This window comes from Python bivittatus, unplaced genomic scaffold (assembly GCF_059951505.1).
Source record: "Python bivittatus isolate LINGU-HERP-01145 unplaced genomic scaffold, Pbiv_v1 ctg000840_np1212, whole genome shotgun sequence".
NCBI lineage: Eukaryota > Metazoa > Chordata > Lepidosauria > Squamata > Pythonidae > Python > Python bivittatus.
Genome location: NW_028277113.1, coordinates 41,536,499 through 41,555,578, shown reverse-complemented (window position 1 = coordinate 41,555,578; position 19,080 = coordinate 41,536,499). Strand labels below are relative to the sequence as shown.

The 19,080-nt window shown below is 37.4% G+C and overlaps 1 protein-coding gene across 2 annotated transcripts in view; it reads left to right on the top strand.

The window, feature by feature from the left end:
• The window catches only part of PRKDC (protein kinase, DNA-activated, catalytic subunit), a 123,408-nt gene that overhangs the window by 1,363 nt on the left and 102,965 nt on the right, over nucleotides 1-19,080 (top strand). For both annotated transcript variants that reach the window (XM_088130628.1, XM_088130629.1), the window contains exons 2-20: nucleotides 501-577; nucleotides 821-913; nucleotides 1,890-1,964; nucleotides 2,050-2,158; nucleotides 3,121-3,233; nucleotides 4,833-4,932; nucleotides 8,555-8,610; nucleotides 8,713-8,743; nucleotides 9,113-9,270; nucleotides 9,987-10,133; nucleotides 11,161-11,325; nucleotides 11,527-11,695; nucleotides 13,076-13,125; nucleotides 15,155-15,292; nucleotides 15,770-15,922; nucleotides 16,097-16,212; nucleotides 16,491-16,650; nucleotides 18,590-18,676; nucleotides 18,953-19,072. In XM_088130628.1, the coding sequence (XP_087986754.1) occupies nucleotides 501-577; nucleotides 821-913; nucleotides 1,890-1,964; nucleotides 2,050-2,158; nucleotides 3,121-3,233; nucleotides 4,833-4,932; nucleotides 8,555-8,610; nucleotides 8,713-8,743; nucleotides 9,113-9,270; nucleotides 9,987-10,133; nucleotides 11,161-11,325; nucleotides 11,527-11,695; nucleotides 13,076-13,125; nucleotides 15,155-15,292; nucleotides 15,770-15,922; nucleotides 16,097-16,212; nucleotides 16,491-16,650; nucleotides 18,590-18,676; nucleotides 18,953-19,072 (2,117 nt within the window). The remainder of the gene's footprint in view (nucleotides 1-500; nucleotides 578-820; nucleotides 914-1,889; nucleotides 1,965-2,049; nucleotides 2,159-3,120; nucleotides 3,234-4,832; nucleotides 4,933-8,554; nucleotides 8,611-8,712; nucleotides 8,744-9,112; nucleotides 9,271-9,986; nucleotides 10,134-11,160; nucleotides 11,326-11,526; nucleotides 11,696-13,075; nucleotides 13,126-15,154; nucleotides 15,293-15,769; nucleotides 15,923-16,096; nucleotides 16,213-16,490; nucleotides 16,651-18,589; nucleotides 18,677-18,952; nucleotides 19,073-19,080) is intronic.

Genomic DNA, 19,080 nt, shown 5'->3' with positions numbered 1-19,080 from the left:
CATGATGTATTTGGTTTCTCACATGTTAAGCCATTATGTGATTTTGTTATTGCTGATGTATTAAATCTGTGATCATTAAAATCTCTTTTGTCTTAGGGTATTGTGTGAATCAGGCATTGTAGATTATTCAGTAAACCATGGTTAAAACATAATATACATGTTGCTGAACTATAGCTTTGAACAGGGCCAGTGGCTAATAGTGAGGAAAGCTGAGAAAAGTTACACATATCCCAGTGGTAGCAGATTCCCCACTATTTAGATTAGCATGATGCACAAACCCAAGCAAGGTTTGAAATTAACTTGTATGTTAGACTACATTTAGATTTTACCTGCCTCGGTGAGGGTCAGGAGCATAATCCTGGTTCCCACTATTTCATGGATTTCCTGAATGTGCTATTCTTTGTTCTGTGCATAGGGATAGTATTATATTGTGTAACCCTGTATTTGGAAATAAATCATTAATTTAATTAAATATTAATCTGTATTTGTGTTTCCATCAGCCTTGCAGATTTCACTGGTGTTTTCTAAAGAAAACGGACTATTATCATTTATCCATAAGTCGCTGGGTGTTGAGGAGGTAAGTTGAAAATCTAGATGAAACTGGTTTGTAAATAGTATAGCCTTGCTGAGTAAAATTACTTGTAGACAAATCAATTACATTTTGTTATGTTGGAAGCAATTTGAATTGCTGCTTCAATGTTGTTTGTGACCAGCAAGTAGGTGTTCTGGGTCCATAACTTTTATATGTTCATTTCATAAGGCTGATTTGAAGCCTTATTTTGTCTGCATATATAATTAATTCAAGATTATTTCTTTTTAGTTTAGAGAATGCAGAGAAGAAGCATTAAAATTTATTCTTGCCTTTATGGAAAAGATTGGCCCCAAAGTTCAGCCTTATGCACAAGATATAAAGGTGGGTCAGAGAAAATTATTTTACATTTTTTATGTTAAACTAGATGGTTTTGCTGAGCAAAATAGAATTAATGTTAGAATTAAAATACTAATGGTAATTTTACAAGCTAATTGTTTTCATGCAATCCTTAAAGGAATTATTTGTTCAACTGTAACCCTCAAGCATGATATATTACTTATCTGTGCTTCACAAGAAATGTTTAAAGTGTCCCAAATGAGAAATGTTACATCTTCCCAACAGACAAGATGTGAAAATTGTATTTTGGATGGGGGTAGGGAAAACGGGAAACATGACTTGTATTTCATCTTCATTTCATAATTTATCTTCAGAATGCTCCCATTTAGTATAAGAGTGTGCAACATACGGGTCCTTTTGGATCTAAACAATTAACTTTGATGGCAACCCTCCACTCTCAATCCAGAAATTGTACACAGTTCTAATACAGACCATTGTTAATGTTTCCAGATTTTGTTTAAATGGCTTAGTACTAAAAGAGGTCCTTCTGATCCATCAGAATTTCCTAATGGTAGGACTGAGGACAAGGTAATCTTTGCTTATTTTCCCTTCCCCAGCATCTGAAAACTCTGCTGTAGAGAATTGAAAGTTCCTCCAAAATAGTATAACGTGTATCTATCGACTTCATATTTGCTTGTTTTTACCATTGGGATGTTCTGAATGGATGTCTGTTTAGGAACACTGCCCGCTGTTGAAAGAGAAGATTTAATTTAGTCCAAAATACATAGGAAAGACATCTCTAGAGTCTAGCTTTTGATTAATGCAGCTGAGGGAAGTGAAATATTCTAATCTTCAAGATTATTGTTATGTCGGTAAACAAATTTGCATTGATTTATTTGGTCAGTTTAATATTTTTTTATAACGTAAAATAATGAACAATTGCCTCACTAATCTCATATGTAAGCTATAGGACTTTGGTTGCAGTGTATCATTATTATATTTTTGTTTTTTAAAAAAATAGCGGATGTGTGTTATTGTTTATACAAAAGACAGATCAGCAAAATGTGGAATTCCAGCTCTAGAGCTACTGATCAAGGTAAAATTGATGGCATTATTTTATACTTTGCTGTACTTTAAATTATTTACTGTTCTAACACTTGGCATGTTGAATATCTTTATAGCTGCTTCAAAATGTACAAGCGTCGCATGCAATGGAAGACATAAAAGTTGGAGAAATCTTTAACAAATTTTATGGAGAAATTGCTATAAAAAGCAAAGTGCCTGATACAGGTAATATCTAACGTGCCTGTCAGTAACTAAGAATAAAAATTATTTAGCAAGTATCCTAAATTATTACAGCAGTGTCCAAAACTATAAACAGATTGAGGTATATCATGACAAAAGTTTCTATTAAGCCTCTGATAAGTCCCAGTAGAAACACACTCATCTATAGGACTTAGGTGTAAGTAGTGTTGAGAGCAAGGGATGAGGGTAATTTATGTTCCATTGATTTCATACAAATTTAATCCTGATTAATTGCTGGTTCTTCAAATTTGTGCATAACTTAACGGTATTAAAAAAAAACATTCCAGACATCAAGATTTGTTCCCTAAGTGCTGCAAAATTGAGACCATCCTGAAGAACATTGCGTGATAATAGGTTGCAACTTTTCCTTCCCAAGAAAAAATGCAGTGGGATGAAGAAGAATATTCTGTTGGTTTCTGGCTTGATCAGGGAAGAAGTAGCCCTTTCATTTGGTCTCTTTCTTCCTTGAGTCATTAGAAAGTAATTGCTGAAAGCCTGAGCAATAGGTACTGTCTCATGGCAAACTCTTTCCTTTTATCAGGTTTATTTGTGATTTGCCTAGCAACCAAGATCAATTCAGAAAGCTGTGGGGTGGGATTTGGATAGGCCTCCAATATATACGTTTGCTGAAATTACGTATTTCAAAACCAGGCGGCTACTTGGACTTTTCTGAGAAGTAATTGCAGGTGTGCACTTCTAGGTTTTGTTTTTTTAACCCAGTTTTAAAGGTCTTATAACTAATTGAGAGGTGTTTTATGAGCAACTGGGCATAGATACAGTGAGATTGGTACCCATCAGGAGAATGTATGTGAACTCCCATAAGAACTTGGAAATCTTTAGGTGGCTTTGAATTAAATCCTTCTATGCTTGAAAGTTTGGGGTAGTTGACATCAAATAAAATATATTCAGGTGGTTGAGATGCTAAACGTGACCTTTTTTTTTTTAAGTGTTGGAAAGGATTTATGAGCTCTTGGGAGTCTTGGGAGAAGTCCAACCTAGTGAAATGCTTGACAATGCTGAAAAACTATTCCGTGCTTATCTGGGAGAATTAAAAATACAGGTAAAGAATAGCCTTTTGCATTTGATATGGAAGGCTGAGATTGATTTCTTAAATAAAAGTGTTGATAATGAAGACTCTTAATACCTAAAATATTAATATTTGTATTATAATATAGGTAGTCCTCGCTTAACAACCATTCATTTAGCAACTGTTCAAAGTTAAGACAGGACTAAAAGCTATTTACGACTGGTCCTCACACTTACAACCATTTCAATGCCCCTGTAGTCACGTGATTGCTATTCAGGCACTTGGAAACCAGCTCTCACAACAGTTGTAGCATCCTGGGGGTCATGTGATCACCATAAGTGAACTTCCCAGCCAGCTTCTGGCAAGCAAAATCAATGGGGAACTGCGGTGATTCGTTTAACAACTACTGCAAAAAATGTTGTAAAATCAGGTGTGGTCATGTGATGCCTTGTCTAACGATGAATTTTCTGGTCCCTACTATGCTGTTAAGCGAGGACTACCTTTATAAGCTTTAATGGGCTATTCCACTTCATTGTACCAAATTTAATAAAGTAGATGTTTTTCTGTGAGTGCTTTTGGTATATATGTACCAAATTTACCAAATATGTACCAAATTTAATAAAGTAGATGTTTTTCTGTGAATACTTTTGGTATATATGTAGTAGTCTGCAGGTTTCCAGACTGATCCAATTATTCAGTATTTCTGGAAGCTTATTCAGTGAGGTCATCACAGTGTTTTACTTTTGAATATGTACATTTTCTTTTCTAAATTGCAGTGTGTGAATAAATAGGAATTGGCAGAAGTAAGTTATAGTTAATGCAAATTGAATTAGTGAGAGACTTGCTATGTTTTTGTAAACACATTTAGTATTTTTTAAAATAATGATTCAGAAATCTATATATTGCTTTGGATTACATTTTTCCATATAGTGAAGAGGAAAATAATTGGTATAGCTGCTTTTAAAATATACATAGGTGATTAGGAAGCTAAATATTTTTTAAAATGTGTTCGAATTGATATGTAGCTCCTAGGAATCCAGTGAAGTTCACCCTATCTTTACTTGTAACCTATGTTTATTTATATTTTTCTGTTGCTTATATAGCATTGTTCTTACACATATAATTAAAACTTGTATGTGTTCTAAACTCTTACTTTCACAAATATGAAATAAAACAACTGATCTATGTATGCAGTATATCAGAGTGATGAATGTTTCCCTTATTGCAATAGAAAATAGCTTGCTTCTAACAAGGGCAGATTTTCCAAGCCTTTCTTTTGCCAATGGTTATTAATTCATAATAGGTTATTTAATATTTATAATGGTGCCAATTTGCCAAGATTTATTAGTAAGTAGATTCCTTTAAAGGCAGCTGATAAGAACTTGGTTAGTGCTGTCACAACCCTGTGTGATTTACTGGTAATTGATGTGTCAATACTTTCTGGATTAATCATCCTATTTTAAACAATAGTGATGAAATGATTCTTTGTAACCTGTAATACATCAGAAATACCAGATTTATTTCATAATCTGAGCATAAATACATTGATAAAATGTTGCCTTTTATTACTATTGTTACTTTAGATCTTCTCTGCTATTGTGTTAATGTAATTAGTTATTTTCTCATTTTCAGATGACCTCTGCAACAAGACAACCTAAGTTCCCTATTGTAGGAGGGTGTCTGAAAGGACTGACTGCTCTTATGCATAACTTTACCAAATCCATGGATGAAGGTATAATCTTTATTTTATTAAAATAACCCAATAACAAAATATCATTTTTTCCTCAAACTGTATAGAGTTTCCACTCATAAAAATGGCTAAATCTCTTAAGGGTGGAGGCACAGAAACCCTTTCAAGGCTGAAAAGTTCATGCCCCAAGTCATCCTATTTCAGTCTGATTTTACTGTTGGAATAATTTGTTTCAAGATCATACAATATCAGTAATTTGTTTCAGTAAAGTTGGAACAGCCAAATTTGTGGTAAAAAAATTTCCATGTTGAACATTTTGCACACCTCTACTTAAGACTGAAAAGCCTTACTGACAGCTTATAAACTATGGAAACTTTCTATGTATTACTTTCTTGCTTTATTCAATACTGAAAACGATTTACCAGTTTGAGAAGCATTGATATGTTATCTGAGTGATCCAAATTTTGTTTTGGAAAGAATACGCTAACATATAAAACAAACTTACGGATACTTTCCTAGATTTATTAATATATAAAAGGAACCTACAAATATTTAGAAATCATCAAAGGAGATTTTGTAACTTCCTTGATCTTGGTAATTTATTTCACTGGAATATTTTAACCTTAATTCACCTTGTTTAATCTGTTGTAATGTAGATGTATACCTGGCTTTTATCCTTTTCTCTAAAATTATTTTTACATTCTTAAAAAATGTCTGCATATCAGTTCCCTCTCCAAATAGTTATCTCAGGATCTTAAAATAGGTTAAGGTACATTTAATAATGTTTGGATTTCTTTGAAGGTTTTGTAAAATTGGGATGTGCAAGAGTAGAGTAGAACAAATTATGTTCTAAATTAAAACTTGCAGTTCTGTATAGTTCATTGTGATAATTTTATAGGCTTTATTATGCATCTACTTGGAGATTTCCTGTGCTTTCTCACAACATTAATTCTGTAGTAGTTTTTCAAAGTAGAATGTGGCTGCACTGGTTCTCCTTCTCTTAAACTACCATCCTATACCTCTCAAGTATTAATTAGCCCTGTTGAACCTATTGTAACTTCTTACTAGCCACTCTAGGATTCTGATGTTAATATAAAACAGGTAGTCCTCGGTTAGCAACCATTCATTCAACAACCATTCAAAGTTACAGCGGTGCTAAACGAATGGTACTTGTGCCCAGTCCCCGAAGTTACGGCCGTTGCACCGTCCCCGTGGTCACGTGATCAAAATTCGGGCACTTGGCAAGTTCACGAGAAGGCAGTGTGTGATTTGGAGAGGGGTGGGCATGGCCTCATGAGCTTTCAGAAGCCCTCAGAAGCCTTCCGAAGCATCATGCAATTTGGAGAGAAGCGCACGTGGCCTCAGGAAGAAGGCCTGGTGCAGCCAGCAGCTGCCTTGCATAAGCCAAGGCCGGGTGCACATCGTCAGCAGTAGGAGTGCAGTAGTCAGACAGGTAGTGCTGGGGTGCCTGGCTGCAGTAGGGCTTGAGGCAGCACTCCTCAGAGGCGGTGACAGTGACAGCAGTGCTGGGGCTGAAGTAGAGGTCCTGTCAGAGTCTGCACACTCAATCCCAAAGTTCAGTAAATCCTCTGGAGACCAAAAGTTCCATCAGAGATTTCTTTATTCAGGAGAAGCATACAGCATCATAGTTTGTTGAGTCTAATTCTACATAGCAAAGCCTTGTCCTTTTAAGCCCAAGTTCCCCCCCTTCTAGGTTTCTATTCCCGCTTGCAGCTCTTCGCGCCTTGCCCCGGTTCTCTCACCTCCTGGCCTTGGATGTCTGTTTCAGGATAGAGATAACAGCACCTGGCCTCCTCTTCCCCCCTTTTATGGCAGGTCAAGCAAACGGTTAGAATAACATTCCCAGTATTTCACTATTGATCTATGGTTAGCAATAAAAGCAAAAGTATGGTTAGCAATAAAAGCAAAATAAAAACAATTGAAGGTTCTGGTTTGCGTAGATCCTGACATGCCGCCCTCCAACGGAACGAATGTTCCTACATTCGGAAGAAAATCTGGAAAAGAAGATAGAGATATTACAATGATCATTAATATGGTTACTTAGGTTTGTCAGCGTATTTTGAGTGAAAGCGAGCAAGTAGTTTAGGGGCTTTAACATTAATACTGTCCACCCATTCGTGATGGGTTTTAGGGAAATGTTTCCATTGAATCAAGTACTGGAGTTTGCCTTTGTATTTTCTAGAGTCCAAAATGTCTTTTACTTCGAAATGACTTTGTCCCTCAATCATGATGGGTGTTGGTGGAGTTGTTTCTGGATGCCAAGTCTCAGATTGCTTGAATGATTTTAGTAAATTCGCATGGAAGACAGGATGAATGTTTCTATAATGTTTTGGTAACGATAATTTAAATGCCACAGGATTTATAACCTTCTCAATTGGGAAAGGGCCCACATATTTTGGAGCAAGTTTTTTAGATGGTTGCGAAGATTTTAAATTTTTTGTAGAAAGCCAGACTAGGTCGCCTACCTTCCAAGGGGGGGGTTGCAGTGCGTTTTCTATCAGCGAATTTTTTATGCTGGCTTTTTGCTTTTTCTAGAGATTTCACAATTAGTGGCCACAGACTTGTAATGTTATTTATCCATTGGTCCGCTGAGAGTTCAGGAAGGTTTTTAAGTGGTAATTCTGGAAAAGGCTTTGATGCACTGTGTTGTTATAAGCCACTTCAGCAAAAGGAAGAAGTTCAGACCAATCATCCTGGCCTCCTGGCCTTGGATGTCTGTTTCAAGATAGAGATAACGGCACCTGGCCTCCTCTTCCCCCCTTTTATGGCAGGTCAAGCAAACGGTTAGAATAACATTCCCAGTATTTCACTATTGATCTATGGTTAGCAATAAAAGCAAAAGTATGGTTAGCAATAAAAGCAAAATAAAAACAATTGAAGGTTCTGGTTTGCGTAGATCCTGACATGTCCGGTGGTAGCAGCAGCCGGCTGAGACTGCTGAAAGCCCCAGGCTTCTACTTCAGCCCCAGTGCCGCCAGAGCTGCCACCTCAGGCGAGGAGTGCCACTGTGCAGGGTGACCAAAAGGGCAGAGGTGGGGCGGAGATAGGCGGGTAAAGACTTGGCACAGCCAGCAGCTGCCTCGCAGGGGGCCAGGCCAGACATACCTCATCAGCAGTGGGAGAGAGACAGCAAAGATCAGCTGGGGGTGGCAGGCCAGCGAGCGCAGGGCTGGCAGGGCCAGTGGAGTGCAGGGTGGCAACAAGGCCAGCAGAGCAGGGTGCAGGGTACCAAAGCTGGCAGGGTGGCAACGAGGCTTGGGGCTGAGAGGGACCAAGCCAGGAATCGCTTGGATCAGGGTGGGTCCTCACCTAATGATCAGTGTGATTTGGTTAGCAACAGCGACTGCCAGGATTGTTGTCACTAAGCGATGCAGTCACATGTCACACTTTATGACCATATCACTTAGCAACGGAAATTCCGGTCCCAATTACTGTTGTTAACGGAGGGCTACCTGTATGCTAAGTAAACAGATGATGGATCAGTTTGGTTTGATTTGTTAGGAAGTCCTTGTTGAATTTAATCAAAGTAATATGTTGGACTCAAGTATTGTTGATATCTGACTTTTACTGCATGCGAGGAAAGGTTTAAATTCACACAACTATGTTATTACTGTATGTATATGATTTGTTTTTTTATCTACAGATCCCCAAACTTCAAAAGAGATCTTTGATTTTGCAGTTAAGGCAATAAGTCCACAGGTATATATGGTGTCTCTTCTAATTCCTTCTTAAAAGAAGATTCTCTGATATGTTAAGCAGATCTGACAAGCTATTCTTATTCTGAATCTTTTGAAATTCCAGATTGATTTAAAAAGATACGCAGTGCCTCTTGGTAAGAACTTCTTATTTCTTATGAAATAGTTCTGTGATGACAGAACTCACTTCTGTGATAACACATTGAGCTTGTATTCTTTAGATACTTTGAATTTTAGCTCACATTGTTATCCAGTATAATCAAAGTTTAGGGTAGGCTGACGTATACCTTCCATTTAGAAAAGACATAGCAGATATCTGGGGTTTTTTTCTGCAAAGAAAGATTTAAAAATAACAAAATAGATAGCAATTGACAATTTTGTCGAAAGAAGTTATTCTATAAACATTACTACTACAATCATTCAAAACTGTTAAAATATATTATAAAATCATTTAGGATATAACTGAAACAAAACTTTCAATTTAAATTAAAATGTTTGCTTTACAGCTGGTCTGCATTTATTCAGTAAGCATGCTGTTCAGTTCAGCACTTGTCTTTTAGACAATTATGACTTACTGTTTCGAACAATGTCCGACTGGTGTGGCCACCAAAATGCAGAACTCAAGAAAGCTGGTCATTCTGCACTGGATTCATTTCTTAAACAGGTACAATAAATACAGCTGTTAACTCAAGACATGGTTGAATTCCTAGAATGTAAATACTATAGTGGAACAGTCTACATGTAAGTTTGGTTGTAACTAGTAAGAAATGAATTATGCATGCTGCCTCTAGCCTGGCATACATTTTAGAAGGTGGGAAGGGCTTTAGATCCAATGAATTCAAAATTTTCCAAAATCTGCCGAAGGTAGCCATATTTTATCTTTTTGTATATATCAAATTTGTCACCGCCCATCTTGTTGAAAAGAAACTTTCCTTCCTTTTGTGTTCGTCAATGTCAGATTGATTTCAGAGGTGCAAGGGTCTCAGAGGTTTCCATGAGGGCATGGGGAAGTCATCCAGAGTTTATTCTGCCTTTTGAAGGCAGATTTCTCTCTCACTTCTTAGAGCAGTGTTTCTCAACCTTGACTACTTTAAGCTGTATGGACTTCAACTTCCAGAATTAAAGTAGTCAAGGTTGGGAAACACTGTCTTAGAGGATATCTGATTTGATGGCCGGTAGGATTGTAGGCTTCTTTTAAAAGTTTTATTATGTTACTTTCAGACCACAGTTTCTTGTTCCTTCAAAAGTATTAACATTTTATTACATAATTCTGGGAAACAATTAAATAGCAATTTTGATGGTAGAAATATAAATGTAAGACTGTTCAAAATATTTGAATATTCAAATGATAAAATTGCTAGTTTTATGTATAATGTTTAGGTTTCATCAATGGTTGCCAAAAATGTTGAAGTGCATAAGAGCAAGCTACACTTCTTTATGGAACAGTTTTATGCTATCATCAGAAATATGGATGCTAGCAACAAAGAACTGTCCATTGCTATTCGTGGTTATGGACTATTTGCAGCGGTATGTAGTTTTCTTCATGATATAAAGGTATTTTGAAGGAATGCAGTGCTAGAAAGGGGAATAAAGTCTTATTTTGTGTATTTGGCAGATCATTTTTTGTAGAAATCTTGTTAATTCCTATGCTGTGCTAAAAGTAAAATTCCACTTGACTTGAATACAGAGTTTAGGAACATTGCAATCAGGGAGGTATTTTTTAATTAAGAAATTTCCCTCTTTTCTTTAAATTTAGTTCCCTTTGTGCACAAAATAATTAAGATTACTGAATGAATTTTGAACTTGTTCCTTGATAGTTAGAGCTAAAAAATGGATAGTCATGAAGGCGTTTTATAAAGATTTTAATTTGGGTAGAAGACACATAGGTGCCTTCTGTTCCGACCTGTAGTTTTTTAACTGGCTTCAGGAGACTTATCTAGAAAGCCTTTTCAAATAGTTCAGGATGCTCTTGATTCCTGTACTCCCATGTTTGGGCATTCATTCTATTCATGCAGCTATTTTTGGATCCAAGCCAATATTATAGATCCAAGGTTATATTAAACATTTTGATTATGCAGAAGGTTGACAGAAAAAGTGGTATTCTTTGGGTATCCTGTTACATCCCAATACAGTTCCTTTATGTAAATAATTTTGAAATTTGCACATAAATATTACTAAATATTTAACGCAATATCAGAATGCCAGAGAAGAATTCCGTATTTGATAGGCAGATGTTTTGAGCAAGTTGTGTTAGAGATTTCTTTGTGTGACTCCCTGGATTTTCTATTTATCATATTATTTCTACTGAATATTTTAACTAGAGATATGCAAAATTTGTTGATTTGTGACAGAACATTTCAAAGAAGTCAGACCATGTGAAACTTCTTCTGGACCATCTCCATTGATGAGTAAGTTAGTAGTTTCTGAAGGAATTTCACATGGTCCGTAAGAGAAGTGAAACAATCCAGAGTTGTGCGCTCTCTAATTAATGAATTTTGCATATTCCTAACTTAACCTATATAATCTTAATATTTGTATTTTTCTCCACTTAAAGCCTTGTAAAGTTATCAATCCAAAGGATGTTGACTTCATGTATGTTGAACTCCTTCAGCGCTGTAAGCAAATGTATCTTACTGAGGCAGAAACAATTGATGACCATGTGTATCAGCTACCAAGCTTTCTTCAATCCATTGCAAGTGTTATATTCCACTTGGACACTGTAAGTAAGCGGTTTAAACCTAATTTGTGAGGCTGTTTGTATTTTCAGATCAGGAAATATATGAACCTCTGTTGATGAAGGTACTGTTATAAAAAAAAATTTTCTGGTTGAAAAAGACAACAAAAAAGGTTTTTCACTTGAAAAATAATTTTAGAGAACATGCAGTTGCTATCTTCTAATATCCTATTCTTCTTCTTCTAGATTCCTGAGGTATACACTCCAGTTCTTGAACGTCTTATAGTAGTTCAAATAGATAGTTTCCCACAATATAGTGCCAAGATGCAAACTGCATGTTGTAAATCTATTGTAAAAGTATTTTTAGCTTTGGCAGCAAAAGGCCCTGTACTGTGGAGTTTTATGAGCACTGTCGGTAAGTATTCAATTGTGTAGAAATGTGTATAGCTCCTTTTACTTCAGCATGAGTTTAGGTTTGATAATATTATAAATTTAAGGAAATAGTGGGATAGTAAGCTTAGGAATTTCCTGATAATTGCTATTTAACTTTTGCAGCAATTGAGATATGCTATTACATTTAATTTCCTCAAGTTTTGCATCTTGTAGTGCAAGCCTTCAGCTTGGATTATAACCTCTGGAACAGCTTTCCCCAACTCACATCATGCTCTCCACCTTTTTGGAAGACATTACTTCACTGAATTTGAAATTTTTAAAAAATTTATTCCTCCATGACCATAATGGCCTAAATATTAGTTTTCACTTATTTTTCTCTTCCTTGTTCCTGTAACACAAAGGCCTCTTGTACCCATTGAGCAAACTTGGAATTATATGTGAACTAGGACACTATGGCTTGCTCAGCAAACTGTGATTTTAAAATCTTGGCTTAGAGTTATGTACCAATTCCAGTTTCTAATGCTATTGTTACAGTTTTCTTTTGTCTCAGGAATTTTCCTTTGTTAAGAGCTAGCAGATAAGGGTTCTCCCTCTTTCCATCCTAGTTTAGTTTTACTTAGGCTAGGCTCTGGATGGGAGGAGGACAAAGATTTATTACCAGTAAGACTCAAGGTCAGCAACCACCTTTTTAACCTTTTATTTCCTTATGATCTGGGCAGTAAGAAAGGGGCAGGCTTTTCGTTATCTGCAAATAGGGTGATTGATATAGTTAGGAATTAGCAGTTGATTAGTGGGAAGGGAACAACGAATGAAGTTGATAGTCTGGCAAGTAAAGTAGATACAGGAGGATTTATGCACATTCCATGAGTTGCCATCCAAAGGGGCTTAGAACTTATATAAAAACAATGATAATGGCCAGTTCAGCATGATAAAGGGTGCTGTGAATCTTAGTTCAATTAACAACTGGACAATTTTAAGACACCCACTCCTGGTCTCGGTTCATCATTGGCAATGTGAAAAGGAGAAAGAGAGTTTTGAGAAGTTTTTCATTTTTCTTTGAGCTCAGTGGCTAGTGCAAAGTTGTGATATCCTCAGTCTAAAAACATAGGTAACTTGGAGTAAATACACTCCTTTTATCCCATCTAGATTTCTGTGCTGTTCCTTGTTTCAGTTTTACGTGTACTCTGTATGTTGGATTTTGCCAAGTTGCAAAAGTGTCTCATGAAATGGGTGCATATTTAGGCCTCAGAGAAATACAGCAGATTGATCATTGAAACAGCTGCTGGCTCCTTTCTGTAGTGGGAAGATAGAATTTTTTGTTGCATTAGAGCATTAGCAGTGTTTAATTGAGGCTAGCTTGTTGAAATACTAAATTAAAACATTAAACTATCTTCATTTTCAGTGCATCAGGGTTTAATCAGAATCTGTTCAAAACCACTGGTCTTTTCAAGGGTAAGTTCACTGGGGTTTTGTGGAATTTAAATGTGTATTTACAGAATTCAAAAAGTATCAGCACTCTAGCATTTATTTGTAATTTAGGGGCCCTGTTTTATGAATTGCAAGTTTTTTTCTCCCTTACCAGAAGATTTTGAACATGGCTTGACAAAGAGCTTGCCTGCTACAGGTAGTCCTCACTTAACAACCATTCATTCAGTGACCATTTGAAGTTATGGTGACACTGAATGAATGGTAGTTATGTCCAGTCCTCAAAGCTACAGCCATTACAGCGCCCCTACAGTCATGCAATCAAAATTTGGGTACTTGGCAATCAGCCCACATTTATGACAGCATGTAATTCAACTTCCCCCACCTGCCTATCTCTCCCCCCATGTCTGCAACCTTTGCCCAGGGAGCCACTACCTGCACCACTACCCTGGCTCCTCCACTGGCTCCATCCCGCTGCTGCCTCGACCCGCTCTATCCCACTATCTCTTCTACGTGCTCCATCCTGCTGCCTCCTCCCCTGCCAGACCCAGCAATTTCCTTTTGGCAGGTGAGGCCCTGCTGCCCTTATGCATTTGCCACATACGTCCCAGGGTCACACCCTTGCCCAGTGCCTAGATCCTGGGCGAGCAGCAAGAGGAAAAAGACAGCACAAGGTCAGTTGCGGGTAGCAAGGGACAGCAGGGGTAGGCAACAGATTGCAGGGCAGCCAAAAGGGTGGAGATGGGGGGAGATGGGTGGGTGGAGTTGAAACACATTGTAGTTGTAAATGGGGGCCTGTCAGGTTCAGCCCAAAGAACTCCAAGAGACAATGCAAATACAGTTCTACTGTGTTTATTAGCTACAACCTCCAGACAGAAAATCTCCCCAGACTGAACCTTAGTTCCCAAGCCAGCCAGCCACGACACTGTGAATTCCTTAGGGAGGTGCCAGCCTCATCTTCTTGAACTTCCCACGCTCTTGATGATGAAGCGTGCCAGGTCTGGCCCTATGCAGGGCAGCTGCTGGCCACACCAGGCCTTCTTCCTGAGGTCGCTGACCATTCTCACATTGCTTCAGAAGGCCTTCCAAAAGCACTGCAAGAACGGTGAGCGGCCTTGGAAAGAAGGCCCAGTGTGGCCAGCAGCTGCCCTGCATAGGCCCAAACCGGGCATGCCTTGTCAGCAGCAGGAGGGAGACGGCAAAGGTCAGTTGGGGGCAGCAGGCCAGCAAGCACAGGGTGGCAAGGCCAACGAGCTCAAGACAGCAGAGCAACAGCAAAGATCAGCTGGGGGCAGCAGAGCAAGCGGAACGCAGGGCAGCAAGGCTGGAAGGGTGGCAGGGCCAGTGGAGTACAGGGTAGCGGCAGCAGCTGAGGTTTTGTGCTTTGGCATTGGGGTGTCTGGCCATGGCACGGGGCTTAAGCTGGCAGTTCTCAGTGGCAGCAGCAGTGGGGCTGAACTAGAGGCCCGGGGACAGTGGTGGCTGGGCTGCAATTGCTGAAGACCCTGGGCCTCTACTTCAGCCCCAGCACCATTGCTGCTGGCCAAAAGGGCAGAGGTGGAGATAGGCAGGTGGGGGGAGTTGAAGCATCCCTGCAGTCATAAGTGCGGGGCAGGCTACCAAGCTCTCTTAATTTTGATCATGTGACCACGGGGACGTTGCAGCAGCCATAACTTTGGGGACCAGACGAAAGTACTGTTCGTTCAGCGCCACCATAACTTCAGTCACTGAACTAATGGTTGTAACTCTGGGACTACTTGTTTTCAGTTTATAATCTTCATTTACTTATATGTTAACTCAAACATCTTGATTTCTGTGGCAAGAAACGTAGATAGGAATACCAGCAGATATATTGAGAACCGTTGAGCTTTTCTTAGTTAATTTGAAGAACTTTATACTGTACCAGGTATATGTTTCTGAGGTGAGGGCATTTCATAGAATATTTCAATATATCTTGGCAAAATGTTCCTGCCTATCTGTGTCGCAGGAGTCTAAGATTAATGATTGATGACTACATCACTTTATTTAGTTACTTCAATATTGTGGTGTCTTTCAGGATTTTTCGGAGAAGAATATTTCCAACTCAGAAGAACCAAATTCATTTGGAGAAGTAAGGGCTGGGAAATGGAAGGTGCCTTCATACAAGGATTACTTGAATCTCTTTAGAAGCTTACTTAGCTGTGATACGATGAAGGTAAAGAAAAACATTACCAAGGCTAAGAATATTAATTAATACGTTGTTATGAGTCATGATAGTTTCTCCTAGAGAAAACTATAAATAGTTTTGTCTCCTGGCTCACATTTTCTTTCAGTCCCTCCTCCTTTTCAGAGATCATAATTGTTAAAACTCTTCTTTTTCCTCATGTCCTGTTCAGTGTTTGTGCTTCTGAGGTCTCATACAGGTGTTAGACCAAACTAGCTGGGCATGAACACAGATGGCCTCTGCAGTGCTTTTATATATGCAGCTGTCTTGTTAAATCCGCCACATTGTAAACAAATATTGGAATACAGTGCCATAAATATATTTGACCAAAGGAGCTAGAGGACTGCTATGTTTGGGATTTCTATATATATATCACTTATTTAATCTTTGTATTTGCTGATAAATTTGCAAATTTAATATAGTGTGCAGTTCAGGAGTTTTCTTTCTTTTTTTCCTTCTCTAATTAAGGACATCACCTTGGCAGATGAAGCCTTTCTAATTGAAAATTCACCACTACAGTCTCTAAATCGTCTGTTATATGATGAACTCATAAAATCTATCATAAAAGTAATTGATAAGCTGGATCTTACAGTTCAGAAACAGAACATTAATGAAGAGAAGGTAGAACTTACTTTTAAAAAATAAATATTAATACAGAATTACTCTTTTTTTCTATATCATTGTATGCATTATTGGATTTTTATTCTTATTTGAGAAGTTTGCAAGAATTTTATAATAGACCTTTGGCAAACTTGTAAATCACTTCCAAAACTGCTTCTGATACTCTTTTCTCAGGATGGAAGTGAAGGTGATATTCATCTGACAATTCCTACCTCTGATCCAGCTGCAAACCTTCAGCCATCTAAGCCTAAAGACTATACAGCCTTCATTAACTTAGTGGAGTTTTGCAGGTATAATAAGACTAAAGAAACAGAATATGTGTGAGATGCATTATTTAACGTACTGTGGTTTTACTATTCTTTCTAGAAGCCAGATCCTGGCAAAGCTTCAAAAATGTAACATTTACTTATTAAGGATTTTTTAAAGTAGTTGAAATAGTTGCATTTGATTCTGCGGTGGAATGGGGCATTCTAGGTGGGGGTTTACTGAGAACTGTTTTAACTGTTCATTGGTCATGTCCCCACTTTCCAATGTAATCGTTTTTGTTGCTGTTTCTGTACTTTTGCAGAGAGATCCTTTCAGAGAAGCATATTAAATACTTTGAACCATGGATTTATTCATTTGGTTATGAGCTGATTATACAGGCAACACATTTACCTTTAATTAGTGGATTTTACAAGCTGCTGTCTATTGCCATGAAAATTGCAAAGAAGACTAAATATTTTGCGGTGAGAGAGCCATTGCAGGATTTTTTTTTTTTAATTTGTCCAAAGGATCACTAAAGTTGTGTTGGTCTGTGCATGCCTTCATGTTTTAGATATAATTGCAGTTATTTCATTTTTATAAGAGAAAAGTGGGATTGAGCTCTTCTTCTACCCCAAGTTCTTCTCCCTTCTCCCACTGATTATATATATGGTTTGTATTATTTCTCTACCAGCCCTAACTATGGCTGTTGTTTTGCTCCTAATCAGGATTTGACATTAGTCACAAATTCTAAGTTTGAAGTGAATTATCATGAACATTTGAGACAGAGGAGTCGGCCATGGTTCAGGGCTGAGGGAGGTTAGGTGTGATTCTCATGGTTGATGTATAATTTCTTAACATAGATTAAGGTTTTTATAGAGTTTTATATCAGATGAGAAATATCATTTGGATTTCTACAGTATTCCAATAAAATGTTATTTAAAATTATATTCTGCTATCTTCATTTTCTGAAGGAGTTCGTTACATCCAAAAGCAATAAAATTAAAACACAGCATTACACCCTCTCCTTGTTTGGCGACTACATTCCATTCCAGTGACTTGGTTGTTAAGCAAAATGGTTGCTAAGTGAACACATAACAGAGGGAGAGAGAGCGTGAGAGAGAGACGCTGCAGAGATCACTGGTTGCTGCCCTCTCATTCAGATAGTTCTTTTGGATGGTATTCTGTGCCTGGCCCGTTTTTGTCCTTTTTTTGCCCCCTTGCAGGGCAGAGAGATTGCTTAAACAAGCTATCATTTCCTGAGCTGCTTTTCTACATAGGGCAGCACTTCCCTAAAAAGTGCTAGCCCAAGTTAACAAGCTCAGTAATTAGTTAATTAGAACTGAGCTGCTGCCTGAAACTGACCAAACCTTAATCAGTTTCACACTGAAGGCTTTGTTGTCAGGCATCTGAAATTTGGTTGTAAATACATTGGTCAGAAAATGGATTTTTTATTACCATTTATTACTGTCATATTTGCAAATGGCCACTCACCAAAGTAGTTGCTAAATGAGGAGGGGCTGTATTGGAAATGGTTTTAATTGGGGGCTAGATTGCAACTATTCCCAGGGTCTCATATTGTGATTTTCTGGCTCTGATTTGTTGATTGTATTTTGTTTAGTCATCATCCAAATTACCAAGGGCAATTGTACACTGCTCAGAATTGGCTGTGATTTGAGCTATCTATAAATCCTGTTAAATAAATAAATAGGTAAAGCAGCACAAAAGAAGCTATGCATGTCAATGTGTCATATTACAGTTCTTTGAGTCAGTGGCAGTATTAATTAAAAATTAACGTGAAAGCCCTTGAGGTAGCCATTGTGTGCGTGCCTTGTGGTAGAGATGCCTTACAGCAATATTTCTCAACCTCAAAAATTTTATGCTTAAACTTTAAAAAATTAAAATTTAATTTAATTTAAATTGTAAGCATGCTGAGGTTGAGAAGAACTCTATTATAGAACATATGCCAAAGTTGAGAAGACCTTGCCTTTCACTGAGGCCTCATTCAGTCTTCATCAGTCTTACCTCCTCATATGTTTTTCAGGGATTTGAAAGTATCATTGTATATGTAAGCAAATGGTCCTTTTGATATGCTTGCTGTAAGCTTTCTTAGGGCTTTATAAGTTAACATCAACATTGGAATTGTACACAGAAATAAATTAGAGGCCAGTATAATTCATTTAAAAATGAGCAAAATTGCTAAAAACATTTAACTATATTCCAAACCAATTCCAACTTCCAAACAGTCTTCAAAGGAAATGCCATATAAAGGACATTGCAGTAATCTTTGAAACCTACACAGAACTTTTGTTTGGTACATAGAATTGCCTAATATTTTTTACATTATCCAAAAGGTTCTTTTAAAACATAAAACATAAGATTAACAAAATCTGTACAGTTAATTGTATTTTTTTCTTTTGCCAGGGTGTCAATCCAAAGAGTAAAAAAAAATGTCCTGAAGATCCAGAGAAGAGTTCCTGTTTTGCATTATTTTCCAAGTTTGGAAAAGAGGTTATTTCTGTGATCATGCTTTGAAGTGCGCTAGTAGCATTTAGAGAGATAAAAAAAGGCAAAGAATTCTAACTTCATTGCCTTTTCATTTATCATTTTTCTTACTTTAAAAGCCTGACCTGTTGATTTTAGTTAAAAGTTAGTTAGTTAGATTATCTGAAAAGAATATTGTTCCTATTTTTTGAAGAACAGTGAATTATTTGTGACTATTATTTATTTATTTGTTTGTTCAGATAATATCTATGCTGTTTACATTAAAATTTCTTCTTACCTCAGGTAACTGCAAAAATGAAGCAGTACAAAGATGAGTTATTAGCATCCTGTCTGACTTTTGTGCTTTCCCTGCCATGTGACATCATCATGCTTGATATTAAAGCATATGTTCCTGCTTTGCAGGTGGGTTA